Below are 16,051 nucleotides of genomic sequence, written 5' to 3' on the forward strand. Positions count from 1 at the left end.
AAAAGAGACTTGATATTATAGCAAGAGTTGTCTGTACTGTATTGGGTGAGGATAACCCAAATAACATAAATCACATTATCCGATCAGAATAAAAGATTTTGTTTATATTTATATCGACAATCAAATATGATGTTAATAAGTATTGATACACTTACTTAAAATTTACGTCTCATCTAAAATCATATTATCCGATCAGAATATAATACCTGTTTTAGGAATGAACTTTGAAATATATTAGCATAAAAATCTTTCCAAAATCTTCACATCAGATGTGACCCAATATAAAGTTATAAACACATTAAAAACAAAATCTAAAAAAAGAAAAACACATAAATCTATATAAAGCAAGCGGGTCCAGATCACCTGCATGCAAGCCAAATGCCTCTCATCTCCTAACCACAATCCCACCCCATCACAGCCGTCATCAACGGCCACGCATCACCCACGTCACCAATCACACACGCCCGTGACCACATGGACCCGTTTATAAGGCCCATCACAGAGATTCAACAACACACCTAGACACACACACACACTGAGAAAATCTCATTACCACCACCACCGTTTTCTCCTCTCTCTCTCTCTCTTTCGAGTCTCTCCCAAGTCCTCCTCAAAACGTCGCCGTTTCACAGATCCTCAAATTCCAAATCCCTGAAACCCTAGCTCTTTCACACTCTCTATCCCTCTCTCATTTCCGATTGCGGAGCCTTTTCACGTCGGAAATGGCGGGAGGCGGCGGGAGCAGGAAGGACGAGTCGGTGGTTCTGAACAGCACCAACGTGTTTGCGGCGCTGGGGAGCTTGAAGAAGAAGAAGAAGTCAAAGACCGGCAAGAGCGGCGGCGGCGGTCAGGCCGAGCCGGAGAAGGAGGTCTATTGGGCGCCGGCGCCGCTCACGGTCAAGTCATGGGCCGATGTCGATGACGAGGACGATGACGACTACTTCGCTACTACTGCGCCGCCGGAATTGGGCTGGGCCGGCGGTGAATCCAAGGAGGAGAAGGAGAGTGAGATGGAGGCTGAGCATGTGGAGGTCGGCGATATGGTATGATGCTCTCTTTCAGCTTGTTATGATGTTTAAATTTGTATAGTAGTGATGGAAAACATGCACTGCATATAGCTCTGTTTGTGTGTTTAGGGAAAGATATTGGATTTGCGGAATTGAGATGACTCTAGAGTTGTAGAGATTTGTGTGGATTATGTGATGAGGTTGGATGTTATTATGTCACCGGTATTCGATGATAGACTACTTGATTGTTGTTGTTTCTTGTTTTGGAGAATATGATGGTTTGATCAAAGTATTTTGATGATAACATTCGGCAGGAGTTATGGAATTTATCTGATGATAATATTCGACAGGAGTAATGTTATTTTAATAATCGTATCTGATGATTCTTTGGAAATCTTGCCTAGTTTTGATCATTTGGTTTAAAGATAGAGGGTCGGACAAAGCAAAAGTTTAACGGTTTTAGAGATGCGAGTTAATGGTAGTAGTAACGAATCTTTGGAAGTCCAAATGTAGTTGCATTTTCTGTACAGGGATACAATCAACTATATATTTTCTACACGTGGTAGATGATCGCATCATTGATGCTATGAATAGGTTTTTCGAGGCCCCTATGGTTACATTTAATGTGGCTTTTATTTCGACTACCTTGAATTTTCTTAATTATATTTCCTTATGCTGTTAGAAATAGTTAGATCTTCTGTATTTATGGATTGTCCATAATAGGTATCCTGTCAACACGCGTACATTGTCTTATGCGGCAGTTGTCGACGGTGGACCAATAGTTTTCTAGCTGTGATGTTGTTTAAACGAGCACACATCATCTTCTTAAATTGGTGAAAGTGCGGCTGGGTGACATGCGGTCTTCTGCCTTGGTCAAAAGGACATAAACAGTTCAGTGATACATGTACTTGCATCACATGAACATAATTCACCTTGTACTTGTTTACTTTTTGTTTCTCTTCATTATGAATATATAGTTGGTAATAATGTTGGTGTAGGATTAATGAAATTGATAGTCTGGACCAGGGGGACTGCCTCACGAGTAGCTTAGACGGTCTTTGATCTTTGAATTATAATGTTATTTCCAGTAGATAAACCTCAAGTGTAAAGTTCAGTACTTGAAAGCGATAAAGTGACATCCTTGCTGATAACATAAAAGAACTGCTCGTCATGGCAGAATAGCATTTGGGATAACGATATGTAGACAATGGCACATAACTAAAGGTCAAAGTCTTACCGTCAAATCATCATGTAAAATGAAAACATTCAAGTTCTGTTGAGTTAGGCATGAAATGGGTCAAGCATTAAACAAATTCATGGTTTTGTTGGCTTGTTCCTAAATCTAATTGTACTGTTTCCTTGTCTTCATACTTTCATATGTTTTTTGTGTTAATCTGTTGAAAGTCAAACTGATTTGTGCATTCCCGAACCAGTTATGTGCCCATCCTTGTTTGGCTTGACTTATTGGATGCTGGCATTGCATAACATAAATCATGCAATGTGAAGACAATCTGTTTAAATGTGTTATACCTTTTAACTGGTCATGCCAAGTCTGCCCGGTTCCTCCATTTTCAGTTTTGTTTCGAGCAATAGTTAAGATGGTTTTATAAGGAAGATTAAAGTTAATTTTTACAACCATTTTGTTAACAGAGTGAACTTTATTGCAAAATATGGGGTGAAACTATTGCCAACTATACTGTCATTTTAGTCAATTTTACTAAACACGCAAGTATATTTCTTTCACGACTGGTTAGATTCTGTAATTCTAATTTTTAGCCTGAATTCCAGTTAAGTGACAGTGAAGAGGAAGGTGTTGATGATGATGCGGACGAGAATCATGAGAACGAACTTGAAGTACCAGTTGAGACTGAGACAGGTAAGAAACTAGCTGAAGCTTCTAAGGATACAGAAAGGCAGCTTTCTAAGAAGGAACTGAAGAAAAAAGGGCTTGAAGAACTGGATGCAGTTCTTGCTGAGCTAGGACTTGGCAAAAATGAGACCAGTGGCCAGGATGAATCTAGAGGTATGTAGTCTTGAACATTATGTTGGTTCTTGTTTTGCAACTGTGGATTCGTAGTAAGAAATGAGTATCTATTTTCCAGAAAATTGAACACTACATTTGACACTACCGTGTTAAAGTTCTGTTGTTATTATTAAAGGACTATATTAAAAGATAATTTATGATTGCCTTGCACTGGTTGTAATAAATTGAAACTTCCTTGTATTACTATCATAGTATCGTGTCTCGTTTTTGTTTAAATGTCCCCACATTCTTAAAACACACAGGTACCATCTGGTTTCTACCTTTAAATGTGATAAGTTGTCATTTGTTCAAAGTTGAAAAACAATATATTTGGCCTCTATCTACTTTTACTCCACTTTGGGACTGTTGTCGAAGTTGTTCCTTCCACTGATTAATCACCTTTTTGTTGCAACTTTCATCAGATTATAATAATACATCAGGTTTTGTTCTGTTCTTATGATCTAAGTTTTGGCTTACTTTAACATGCAGATGTTGCCCAAGAGAAGAAAGTAGAGAACCTAAATGGTGACTTAGACAAGAAGGAAACTGCTGGGGAGAGCAAAAGTGCCAAAAAGAAGAAAAAGAAGGATAAGTCATTGAAGGAATCTAGAGAATCCCAGGACCAGCCTGATGTCACTGGAAATGCAGCAGCAGAGGGAACCACTGAAACTGAGAAGGTAGAAGATACATCAACTGGTGATGTTAAAGAGCGGCTAAAGAAAGTGGCATCTATGAAGAAGAAGAAATCAAGTAAGGAAATGGATGCTGCAGCCCGAGCTGCTGCGAGTGAAGCTGCTGCCAGGAATGCTAGGCTAGCTTCAGCAAAGAAAAAAGAGAAGAATCACTACAATCAGCAGCCCGTGCGATAAGCCAGCTATAGACTGTTAGGTTTGTTTCCTTGTTCACCTTTTTTTCTATATGAACTCTGTATTTGTTAATTTTCTGCGAAAATAAATATTGGGAACTTGTTTTGCAAACTTCACTGTCAACATGATACTTGATTTACTTAAAAGGAAAAGGAAATATATTGTTTTATCTTCTCAATCTTTTCTCTTGCTGCTAAAACTGCTCATCTATAACCTAACGCTTGAAACTGTCTTTCGATCTCTCTTCTTCTTGTTTTGTGCATTGGAGCACCTTTTGAGGGATCCCTCAGAACGGGTTGATGCTAGACATTTGGGTTGACAACTCAAATTCATGGAAACCGAAATCAAATGAAACTGTAAATAGGTTCCGAGCTGTGGTACCGTCGGAAGCCACCTCGATTAATGTTTAGAAATGTTTAGATTATAAAGCTCAGTGAATAACGCGGTTTCAATTTTCTAAAGAGGTATCTGGTTGTCTTACCAAATGGTGCTCATGGGAGTAGGATGATTATAACTAGTCGTATTACTAATGTCGCCTATTATCATGACTCCAAGCACATCCATGATTTGAGTAATGGGTTGTCACCGGAAGCGGCTAAGAATCCGTTCAGAATGAAGGTTCTCGGGAACAATGGAGGAAACCTACGGTTGGTGGCTTGCTGGGACTGATCTGATCAAAGTTCTCGTGAAGTCAGTACCTTCTTAAGAACATTCTCATAGACTTGCAAAAGGTTACCTACCTTTTGCAATTTCAGCGGTCGGTGGCTTGCTGGCAAAGAAGCCACAAACTCCGGCGGAGTGGGAGGATATGTATAACAAGCTTGGATGCGAAACGCAGCCGAGTTTTATAGATCTTCCAACCATCTTAAACACTGTTTTCTATACTCGTGCATTTTTCCCGCCAACTATACCAACCAACCTGAGAGGCTAATTCACTTGTGGATTGCGGAAGGACTTGCGAAACCGATATCCGGGTCGCTGGTGGAGTATGTTGCCCAAGATTATCTGAATCAGCTCATCAGCTCATCTCCAGAAATCTGGTTGTTGTCACTGAAAGAGAGATTGATGGACAGCTGCAAAGTTGTGTTGTTTTGCACCATGTTCGTGATTTCATTCTTTCAAAACAGGAAAATGTCGTTACTGCTTCGGAGTCAGATCCCAGGACTAGGCCTGCACTTGAGAGAATCCGAATTCAACGCCTTTCGGTGTTAAAAGCTGATTGTCTTTGATAGTTGGTCAGTTGGTCTTATTCTGAGACTTGAAAACTGCAAATATTTGAGGGTTTTGGATTTGGAAGGAGGTAACTAATTTGAAGGAGTCCCCCAAAACTTTTCCCTCGAGGGTCTCATCCTCCTAAAGTACTTAAATCTGTGGTGGTGGTGGTGGGGGTGGGGGGGGGGGGGGGTGGGGGTGGTTTGTGAACTAACAGTACTTGGTTGTTCGGGTCACAAACAGTACTTGGTTGTTCGGGTCGAGGAACACAGCAATTCCCAAGTCCATAACAACAATTCCTAAACGACACGATATCTAGGGAAAACTGATCTTGGTGTAATGTGGCATTTCCTTTTTGTTGCTTTTCCATACGTTGCTCATGTCTATGGTTTTCGACCAACCAAGTACTGTTGGTTCAGAATAGGACTCGATGAGGGTAAAAAAAAAACTTGTACAACTGCCCTGCTATCGTTTGGCCAACTGAAGTAGATATAAGGATTCCATAATATTAATTCTCCAAAAAACTTTCAAACAATCGGAACAATAGATACAAGTAAACACTAAATTTCACTCAAGAAAACTGCATGAAAGAACCTGTTTTGGTGGCGGTAAAATCCACATTGGCAAATTCATCAAAATCAGAGTCTGAACCCATATCATTGTAATCACGACAGCCACCAGAAACCTCATCTGGCCCACTCTTCTCGAGAGGAACATGCAGCTCAGATAGGGGAACTGGAAGTGGCTCTTCATTGAAATACTTGTCTTGCAGCAGCTCCATTGCTGTAGCTCTTCTAGCTGGGTCATAGCAAACAAGTCTGCTCACCAGAGAGACTTCACTAGGGGTACGATTGGGCAGACAGGCCCCTACTCCAGTTGGATTTTCAACTTTATTAAATGAAATTGTCTTGTAATCTGGAAGCTTATCACACTCAATCCACACCTCCTCAGTTAGATTTCCCAGGACATTGATGATTCTGCTGAGCTGATCAATATCAGAATTCCCTGGGAAAAGTGGTTGCAGAGTAAAAAGCTCAGCGAAAATGCAACCCAACGACCATAAATCAACCTCTAAACCATAGTCTGTTGATCCGTAGAGAAGTTCAGGGGCTCTGAACCATCGAGTTCCAACACAGGATGTCATACCAGCCTTATCTCCATAATCCTCCGGCTCATATGAATCAGAAGCTTTGAAAACCTCATCGTCTACATCACTTGTTGTACACGTAGCTAAACAAGATGTATCTCCATCCGCAACATTCATATCCTTATCAAAATCTTTTGCCTTGACCTCATCCAACACCCTAAAATATTCCTCTTTGCTCATACTCCCATCTCTAACTCTGTACCCTTCTTCAGGAACTGCTCCAGCCGGCTGAACGACATTGGCCTGACTTCGAGCGCTTTGCTCATATGCTTCATCAGGAGCATATCCAGGCTCGAGCAGTATCCTTGCCTAAAAAGCATTACATACTAATCAGAAAACAAACAAAAAACTATTCCAATGCAGTTATACCAATATATCACTTAACATCCAACTAACTAATGCCAATATTTTTCTGATTCTTCACTAAGTCTCTAACTAAATAACATTTCGATCCAAACATTCAAACAGATCAATTTTACCTGGAAATTTTAATCTAACTATTATATCGTATTCACTTCATCAGTAAATAAAACATATTTCAAACTAAACCACTGCATTTTTACCTGTCCGAAATCAGCTAATTTGAGCACACCGTCCTCCCCAATCAACAAGTTGCTCGGCTTCAAATCCCGATGCACGATCATATTCCGATGACACGCGTCGATCCCGGAGAGCATCTGCAGCATCCACCTCTTGACCTCGCCGCATCGGATCCCGGCGGCGCCGTTCTTCTTGGCGGCTCGGATCACAGTCTCCAAGTCGGAGGCGAGGAACTCGAGGACGAGCACGGCGTCCTCGTCCTCGCGCCAGAAGTACTCGTGCAAAACGACGACGTTGGGGCAGGCTTGGAGAGTCTGGAGGGCCTCGATTTCGCGGAAGGCGGACTGGTAGTCGTGGACCTCCTTGAGGGCGACGGTGAGGTCGTCGGAGAGGCGGCGGGCCCGGTAGACGTCGGAGTAGGCGCCGGATCCGACGCGCTCGAGGATCTGGTACTTGGCGATGATCTCGGGTCGGGTGTGGATGCTCCAGCTCTTCGCCGGTGGAGAATCCATCACACAATTACAGTGTGGTGCTCAATCACCCACCACGACGAAAGGTTTTTATAGGAGTTGCATGTGAATGAAACGCAGCGTTTTGGACAGTGCGAGGTTTATCTTTGTGGATGAATGAAACGCTGCGTTTATGGATAGAGGAGGGAAATGAATGAGAACATTTTTACAGTTTTACTGACCTGGAAATGATCTTTACATGGGACTGTAAGCTTTCTACTTCATATTTTGGAGTTGAAAATGAAGTATAATTTTAACTTTTTTTTTTTTTTTAAGTTATTAACGACGGTATCCTTAAAGGTTTTTCAGGTCTAAAGATTAATCCGCACCGAGGGATCATGTCAGAACACTTCCTCTCCCCTGGCCACTAATAAAAAAATGGGATTTAAATCCAATTAGCATCGGCTGAGATTCGAACTTAGGTATAGGAGTTTCACACCTAGGCTCTTACGAACTCGACCACATGCGGTGGTTAAGTATAATTTTAACTATAAGTTAGGTGGTTCGTGATCCTCCACGTTCTTTTAAGATGAAATTTACCATTTGATCAGTGCATTTTTGCAACCATATGAAAAACTCTTTGGGAATGTCTTGCAATACTCACAATTTTGAATCATGAGTTGTATGGAAAAGTATGGAACTCATGTAGGAGCCTATTGAATCATGAATTGTTTTTAATCAGGGTCCTACACTCAAACAGTCTCACTGGTCACTACTGGTGAAGCCATGAACATACTCTGCCATTGGACTTGACAAGGCAATGTTAAGCTCTGTGGGTAGATAGTAGTCAATGCAGGCTCACCTGCCTTGTTTTCTGGTAATTCATCACACATAATAGGACCACTGCAACATTGATAGTGTCAGGTACCTGGTCTCTGAAATAGGACCACTGCAACATCACAAAATATGCCTCCCCAGCCATTATGATTCATCTAATTGCTTCTGCTCTCATTCATTAGGGTCTTCTTTCAGGACAATGAGACATGACTGCTTTTCATGTGCCAATTCCTTGTGCAAATCACCACTTCTTTGATGGGTGAGTGATGCAGTGGCTTTGCCACAAGTTCAGTAGAGGGAGCACAAAACAAACTACCATAACAAAACCACAAGAAAAGTAGTAAGAGCCATATGATCTAGGAAGAGGGAGTAGTAATGGAAACTAGTTATTATTTAGGAAGCGACCGTACACAAAATCCATGAGAGAATGAATAATTCCCTCAACTTTTTCCACATTAGTCAGTAGTTCGTCAAGTAGATCATAAGAAGTCCCATGTAGTGATACTCGAATTAGAACAATACAAACATAAGAATATATTAGCTTTCAGGAATAAGCCTCTACCCCCAAGAGCAATCCAAAACAAACATCCAATTCCTTGCCTGGCTTCGTCCTACACATCACATCCTCCACAGACAATGCTCCTGCAATTCGTAACAGCAAAACGTTTCTATTAGTGGGGACTTTGTAGACTGCATATGAGGTATATTAGCATTCATACTTTCTTATCACTCAGGAACTCATGTAAGGAAGTATAAATCATTTGGTCCGTGACTCTTAGAGAGGTAAGCATCTGCAACTTACATCTGCAACTTACTATGAGTATGAAGTAAAGAACCTCTCATCGCATTTCTAATGCTAATTGTTCAACCTAGATCAGGGAAGATTTGCATATGGTTCCAAGATCTAGAATTTAACTATACCGACATTATTTGCATACATTTGACAACCCTGATATCTTGATGTTAGTTCCTTGGACCACAGGAGAGACTAGGGCAATGAACAGAAGCAATCAAGCAAACATTTAATGGAATTTTTTTTTTTTGTTGGAACAAAACTACAAAAGGAAGCATTAATGGAATGGAAGATACATAGAGATTCTAACAACTTTTGTCCTATTAGGTTTTTTGGCATATTTGATATTGTAAAATTTTTACTTTTTTCTTGTATGAACTCACATGAATTTGCTACTTGATTGATGAAACAAATCAGTCTGGTCGGATACATGTCTTATTATTATCTAGAGAATAGGTAAACAGATTGGAGCAACAGAACACCACAGGGATGCAAGAAGTACTTACACAATTGAACAACCAGATCTTCGGTGCCTTTTCTGCTTAACCATATCCTTCCTTCTTGGAGGTTGAAGAACAGCCTTGATGGCGGTATCAAACACCGCTTTGACATTCTAATCGATCAAGCAGAGTTCATCACTTATTAGTTTTTATCAAACAATAACTTTACATTATTTAACAGTTTTTAGATGCTCTAATAGCCTTCAAAAAGATTGGACATGAAATAACCCCATAAGTTAAGCTTAACTCTACCTGTTGGGTCTTAGAACTGCACTCAATATAAGCTGCAGCTCCTATTTGCTTTCTCAACTCCTCTCCCTGTATAATAAGCACAATGAGTCTCTTATACATAAATGTAAATACTTTTATGAAAATACAATATGAAAAAGAACCAACACACACAAATCAGTACCTGAGCAGAAGTTATGATGTTGGATCCCATATGATCAGCTAGACAGCGCATGTCGTCACGAAGATCTAATACACAGAAGATATAAGCATGGTAAGAATATGAATTCTAAATACATGAATATGATGTGCCAAAAAATCTGCGCTCCTAAATGCATTACTAGGTAAAAAAATTGCAAATGTTACTGTTGCCTACCAAGCTTTGTCCCAACAAGGACAATTGGAACATTAGGTGCAAATCGCCGAAGTTCTGGCATCCACTGAGAAACACATTACAATGGAAGAATTTTAGTAATTGAAACATTAATCTAAAACCAGAAGAATACAATTCAATATTTGATTTGAATTATGCATTTCCCCTATTAGAAAACTCTTAAATTGCAGAGAAAAAAGTAAAAGTTTGAAATGAAATAGCTTTACTTCTTTTAGAGCTTGATCCAAGATCATATAAATGGCAGTGAAAAGAAAAGAAAATATATTGGACGTGAAGTCAGTACCTTCTTAAGAACATTCTCATAGCTTGCCCTACTAATTAGAGAGAAAGCCAACACAAATATATCTGCACCTCTGTAACTTAGTGGCCTCAACCTGCTGTAGTCCTCCTGACCTTAAAACCAAACACATATAATCAGTCAAAGCTGAAAAATTAGCTGAAACCCAACTCCGGAGACATGAATAAGCATTATACAAGCTCACTGAGTACAAATGTCAAATTACCTGCAGTGTCCCATAACCCCAAATTGACAATATTCCCATCCACAGCCACATTTGCACTGAAATTGTCAAACACTGTGGGTATATAATCCTGCCACAAAGGAGTACAGAGATTACTAAGAGTCCTAAACTCAACATTGATGACATACAGTAAAGTTCACTTTTCACCTTTTTAGTGGTTTTTAGCTTACTATACAGAAAACTCAGTACACAGCACAAATTACCAAAAAAAGAGAAGAAATTTGAATCCAAGAACAAACCACTTTGGGGGTTGAAGCAAACCCATAACAGAAATCTCATGAAGTATCCATAAATGCAAGAATTAAAGAAAGAAAGAGCATTTCTTGGATGAGTATTTAAGGACTCACAGTAGGAAACTTGTTGCTGGTGTAGCAAATTAGCATACAGGTCTTCCCCACAGCTCCATCCCCAACAGTAACACATTTAATGAACTTTGAAGCACTCATATCTCCCACAAATTCAAGACGGTGGCTCTCTTTACTCTTTAGCTAAAAGTAGAGGGACTTGTATCAACTTCAATAAAAGTTAAGTGCTTTAAAGAAACCCAGAAGAGGTCTGCAGATTCAAACAAAGACTGAACCAGAAGTATTAGCTTGTGGAAGAAGAAGAAGAAGAAGAAGAAGAAGTAGTAGCTAAGACAGACAACAGAGCCTGGCATATGTTGAGCTGTGAGATACTATATAGGCCAAGTTCTTCTCTCCTTTCAAGAAGAAAGATTTAAAATGAAGCATATGAGAGAGCTGTTGTTCTCTTGTGTCTAGTCAAAGGGTCCTAACTGAACCTTTGTAGTCCCTCTAAATAAATTTCAAAAATCAAAACATAAATTTTTTTTTTTGAAATTTGATAAAATGGGTCCCTTCTCAAACGGTCCCTATGAGCCTGATAGGCCTTTTGTTGGCTCCCTTTATTGCTGGCTTCCAACTTGCCCTCACATTCTTTAGCAAAACGGGTAAAGTTTGAATCTTTACAATAAAAATTTGCATGGATTTTGATATTTTGGTAGGTATAGCGATAATCACAAGTTTAAGTTTAAGTCCTTAAATTGTAGGAGGATCACAGATCACTGCTGTTAGAATTTCTCCATCTTAGCTAACAACTAGCTAAGTTCATCACTATTTGCTTCTTTGGTTATCAGAAAGTAATATAGTGATGAAATAGTTAAGAACTAGCTAAGTTCATCGTTATATTTGCTTCTTTGGTTATGGGGAAAGTAATATGTATTTTCAAGAGATAAAAAATGGTCTTGGGCTTTTTATGTTAGTTATCATGTCTAAAAGTCTAGCTTAAAATAGATTTTTATTGTGTTTAAAGGTATAATTGAGTCTAATCAATCAAATTGTCCAGAGTTTAAGTTTTCATTGATGTTCTTTCAGATGATTTGGAAGAGGCATACTAATACAGAACCTGATTCTGGTTTTGTTTTAATCCCACTCAATGTAATGTATGGAAAGAGTACAATCACAATGACAAGGATCTGATCAGTATATTTTCCTCTTCTAAGTTTTGCTTCTAAGTAATTTCATAGTTTCATACATTGTTTGTTATCTCAACTCAAGGACAAAAAATTAACATACCATAATCGGATTGACGTATTTTAAGAGTCAATTTCTTGATGATAATTGGTTGTAATGGCAATTAAAATGTCATTCTAGATTATACTTGCAAGCGTAATATTTTTGTAGAGTAAGACACTTCTCTAGTTTTAGTTTGTTAGGTTCCGCCTTATCGGATTGACGTATTGACGTATTTCAAGAGTCAATTTCTTGGTGATAATTGGTTGTAATGGCAATTAAAATGTCATTTTAGATTATATTTGCAAACGTAATATTTTTATAGAGTAAGACACTTCTCTAGTTTTAGTTTGTTAGGTTCCGCCTTATAGGAAATTTGATTCTTCGTAGAGTAAGAAAGATCCCTAAGTCATAACCTTCTCCTCAACAACAAAGTAAAATGAAATGCTGGTGGATTTTATTTCTGGGTTTTCCCCGATATGATAGAACATGGCGGAGTCCCTCGCTATGTGATAACTTCTGCTAGAAAGAAACCAACAACTACAAACAACAAAGTAATGTCTGTCACGTAGAAACAGTACAAGAGTTCATTTTTTTATCTTTTGTCTTTTATCTTGATAATTTATTTTAATGATCCATGCTAATTTTACCTGTCAAATTACAGATTTACAGACACTTTCTGGTTTTTTAATGCTTCCAACTTTTGGGCAATTGGATTTTGTGACCAAACAAAACTAGTATTAGTACTATACTAATAGCTTTTAGATACTCTGCTCTATTCATTCACATGCCACACCTGGAACCACAGTTTAATACTAACAGCTTCACGCATGCTTGATTAGTTGATTTTCCGATTTGGCACCCATCGATCTTTAATCTACATTACCTTTTCTTTTCTTTTTTTTCAAATCTTTTTGAGGTTGTTTCCCATAGATCTTTTTACGTAAAATTAACCATTAAAAGAACGTCTTTGATTGAAAAGTAAGCTTCAGTTTGCAGGAGACACTCTGCCCAAAGAGCTAAGATTTAGCTGTATCGATCTTGTAGAAACCTGGGTTACAAGCTAATTGATTATACAATCTAATATGATGATTATAATCGAGCCAAGTTCAGCTATTTAGACATAACCAACTGCCCTCTTGTTAGTTCTAATGATTATATGGACTCGTTCCCAGTTCCCAGTTCAAACTTTAGAGTCCTATATTATATGCATTGTCATCGAGCGCTTAAACTAATTGCATGCCACCTTGCCATACTCTCGACACAAATGTTTAGCTTTACGTGGACACTGACTCATGGCCTTTGAGAGTGGATCAATCTTGCTTACCCTAGCATTGGTACATCTATTACAGCTTGAATGAACTTGAAAAGAAAACATAAGATTACTAAACAGCCTGCTTTGCTCATCCCGAATGTTATAGTTTAAGGTGGTTAGTCATATATTGCAACTATACCAGTGCTCATTTGCACGTCAACACCTGAAGATGTCTTCAAAATAAGTAGCCTTGTGCAAATCCAAAAGCTCTTTATTTCCATTAAACCATTCTGCTATGCCCGAGATTTAAAGATCCAACATACATATTTAAAGTCTCAAATACAGAAGGGATTAAGCAAAGCTAAAGATGAGACATTTGAAACTCTTCAGAGAGCCTTAAGGATGTCATCAGCACTGGAGACGGTGAATTCTCCTCCAGATTCAACATTTGCAGCCTTCACCTTGAGGTCATCAACCAAGAGAGCAAACCTCCTGGAACGAGTTCCAAGTCCTTTCTCCGAAAGATCAAGCTCGAGACCAAGCTCATGGGTGTATTTGGCTGAGCCGTCAGCAAGGAACAGGACATTCTTGTTCTCGGGGTAGGTTTTAGCCCATGCCTTCATCACAAAGGGGTCATTCACTGCAAACAGGAATCAGACCCTTGAGCCATATATATCTCAATGCACAAAAAAGAAAAAAGAAAAAACAGACTAGAAATTCAAACATATAACACATTGTACACCACTATGCAAGCTTAAAATCATTGAAAGTTTCCGTCATTCATAAGAACTGAACCAAGATGTATATATTAGTTCATTGAACCCAGATGTATATATTAATTCATGTTCTTTTACCAATCCCGTTTTGTCAAAACATGAGGAACCACAGCAAGACATCAAGAATCAACTCAAAGTTTAGTGATTAGTTATTACAACGCAAGCACCCAAATTACATACAACAACACAAACACCAAAGGTATAAAAGAAGGGATGTGAAATCCACACACCCACTTTCCATTTCTAGTAATCATTTTCATATGAAGACAAAATTTAAATCACTAAAGAAAAAATTGAAGTTACTAAAAATAGAAACTGGGTGTGTGGATTACAATTTGGGGTGTGTGGACTTTACTTCCCTAAAAGAAACTTGTGAAAAAGAGAATTTTCACTATATATATCACACACATAAAGTCCCATTATATTCTAGTGACTCATAACACACTACCTATCAATCCATCACTTATACCAACCACTTAACAAGTTTCTGTCAGTAATCACATCAACTAAACATTTCCTTTATTCAACTAGAGCTCGTTTGACACAAAAAGATAAACTCTTCGCTAGCCTCATAATCAAAACACATTCTCACTTAGCTTACAAATTCACACCTCAATCAAACATCAAACACTAATTCTTCAATACCTCAACCAAATGTGACCACACATCTCACATTCTTACTAATCGAAAACTAAACCTACGAATATAAAGCGCAAAGCTTGTAGATTATAATTAGCAGAACAAAACATCAGACTGAAGCTCATACCACTGAGGCACAGAATCTTATCCACACCCTTGGATTTAAGCTCGTCCGCTTTCTCAATATATCCAGGAACATGCTTCAGACTGTAAAAACACCAAGCAAACTCAGTAAAAAAGTAATAATATTTCACCACAACCAAAATTTACAGCAAAATTCAACATCAGAAACACCGTCCAATTTCATCGCTCCAAAAACGACACCGTATCGGCCTTAAACACAGAATTCTGAAACCCTAGAACCGAAGAAGGAGAGCTATATGTACCTGCAAGTGGGGGTGAAGGCGCCGGGGACACCGAAGAGGATGATCTTCTTGCCGGCGGCGAGGGAGTGAATGTTGACCGTCTGCATCTGGTCTTGGTCGTCGAAGTAGGACAGAGTACCGTCCGGGAGAGAATCGCCGACGGCAATCGGGGCCATGGTGAAGCTTCTGGTTGACGGCGGCGGTGACTAACGGCGTTGAGACGGCGGATACAGCGGCAGTTACGAGTGGTTTCTGACTTTCTGTGGAGTGTGAGAGTTGCTTATATAGAAGGGAGCGGAGTGAGATGGATTTGAAATGGGTTGCTTAGCTGGATTGGATATTTATTTTGGAATCCGGTATTATTGAGGTTAATAAATTTTTACGTTATGAATTTCTACACAAGAAAAACTTTAAGCCTTCGAGAGTGTTAGATATTTCCAATGTGAAGAAAAAAACAAGCAATGAGAAAAGTACTTTGTCTAGAGACGAAATAATGACAAGTTTGTCATTTTTAACAGGTTATCAGTAAGCTATATATTGATTATCTGATCTAACTAACACATGTAATATCTACATATTATATATGATATGCGATGTGTCATAGACTTCAGAATGAGAAGGATGGATCGCAAGGATAAAGTGATTTCTTTTTTAAACAGAGTTTATTGCTGTCATACACAAAGATAATTAAGCGTGATTTCTTATAAGGTGAATTGCAACTTTTTTTTGAACTAAATACAACTGATTTATTACTTTGATACCACTTTTTTACTTGGCTTAAAATCATAGGAAAAGAATGTTAAACATGAAAAAGTGCTTCAATGATTCTTTGGCATATCAATACTTTTCTAATATCGTATGATATTTATATGGAAGATTACACCAAGCCTCGAAATTGTTTCATATAATAGGGCATGCAGTTACATATCCTTATAATTTCTAAATTCTAATGCTGAGAGTGTTTACCACCTATATTTGCTATATTATA

General features: G+C 38.7%; 4 protein-coding genes across 5 annotated transcripts; 1 reads left to right on the forward strand and 3 right to left on the reverse strand.

Moving 5' to 3' along the window:
* The first annotated feature begins 525 nt into the window (after window positions 1-525).
* Window positions 526-4,072, forward strand: LOC101300626. Its single transcript, XM_004299938.1, has 3 exons — window positions 526-1,043; window positions 2,784-3,030; window positions 3,520-4,072. Exons 1-3 carry the CDS (start codon window positions 723-725, stop codon window positions 3,897-3,899), a joined length of 948 nt encoding a protein of 315 aa, XP_004299986.1. The 5' UTR covers window positions 526-722; the 3' UTR covers window positions 3,900-4,072.
* A 1,522-nt stretch (window positions 4,073-5,594) lies between these two features.
* On the reverse strand, window positions 5,595-7,324 carry LOC101300915 (cyclin-dependent kinase F-1-like). The gene is made up of 2 exons (XM_004299939.1): window positions 6,819-7,324; window positions 5,595-6,564 (listed from the first exon to the last, which is right to left on the reverse strand). The coding sequence occupies exons 1-2, from the start codon at window positions 7,305-7,307 to the stop codon at window positions 5,680-5,682; spliced, it is 1,374 nt and encodes a 457-aa protein (XP_004299987.1). The 5' UTR covers window positions 7,308-7,324; the 3' UTR covers window positions 5,595-5,679.
* A 1,190-nt stretch (window positions 7,325-8,514) lies between these two features.
* On the reverse strand, window positions 8,515-11,287 carry LOC101301202 (rac-like GTP-binding protein ARAC7-like). Of its 2 annotated transcripts, XM_004299940.1 has the most exons (8): window positions 10,865-11,287; window positions 10,500-10,587; window positions 10,280-10,389; window positions 9,979-10,042; window positions 9,787-9,851; window positions 9,627-9,692; window positions 9,381-9,487; window positions 8,515-8,723 (listed from the first exon to the last, which is right to left on the reverse strand). In XM_004299940.1, exons 1-8 carry the CDS (start codon window positions 10,961-10,963, stop codon window positions 8,693-8,695), a joined length of 630 nt encoding a protein of 209 aa, XP_004299988.1. In that variant the 5' UTR covers window positions 10,964-11,287; the 3' UTR covers window positions 8,515-8,692. The 2 variants fall into 2 exon arrangements, with proteins under 2 accessions (XP_004299988.1, XP_004299989.1); XM_004299941.1 differs by lacking the exon at window positions 8,515-8,723 and having other exon boundaries at window positions 9,377-9,487.
* A 2,241-nt stretch (window positions 11,288-13,528) lies between these two features.
* Window positions 13,529-15,389, reverse strand: LOC101301682 (peroxiredoxin-2B-like). The gene is made up of 3 exons (XM_004299942.1): window positions 15,085-15,389; window positions 14,826-14,905; window positions 13,529-13,923 (listed from the first exon to the last, which is right to left on the reverse strand). Exons 1-3 carry the CDS (start codon window positions 15,237-15,239, stop codon window positions 13,670-13,672), a joined length of 489 nt encoding a protein of 162 aa, XP_004299990.1. The 5' UTR covers window positions 15,240-15,389; the 3' UTR covers window positions 13,529-13,669.
* Window positions 15,390-16,051: the final 662 nt, after the last annotated feature.

The sequence above is a fragment of the Fragaria vesca genome, linkage group LG5, assembly GCF_000184155.1.
Source record: "Fragaria vesca subsp. vesca linkage group LG5, FraVesHawaii_1.0, whole genome shotgun sequence".
NCBI lineage: Eukaryota > Viridiplantae > Streptophyta > Magnoliopsida > Rosales > Rosaceae > Fragaria > Fragaria vesca.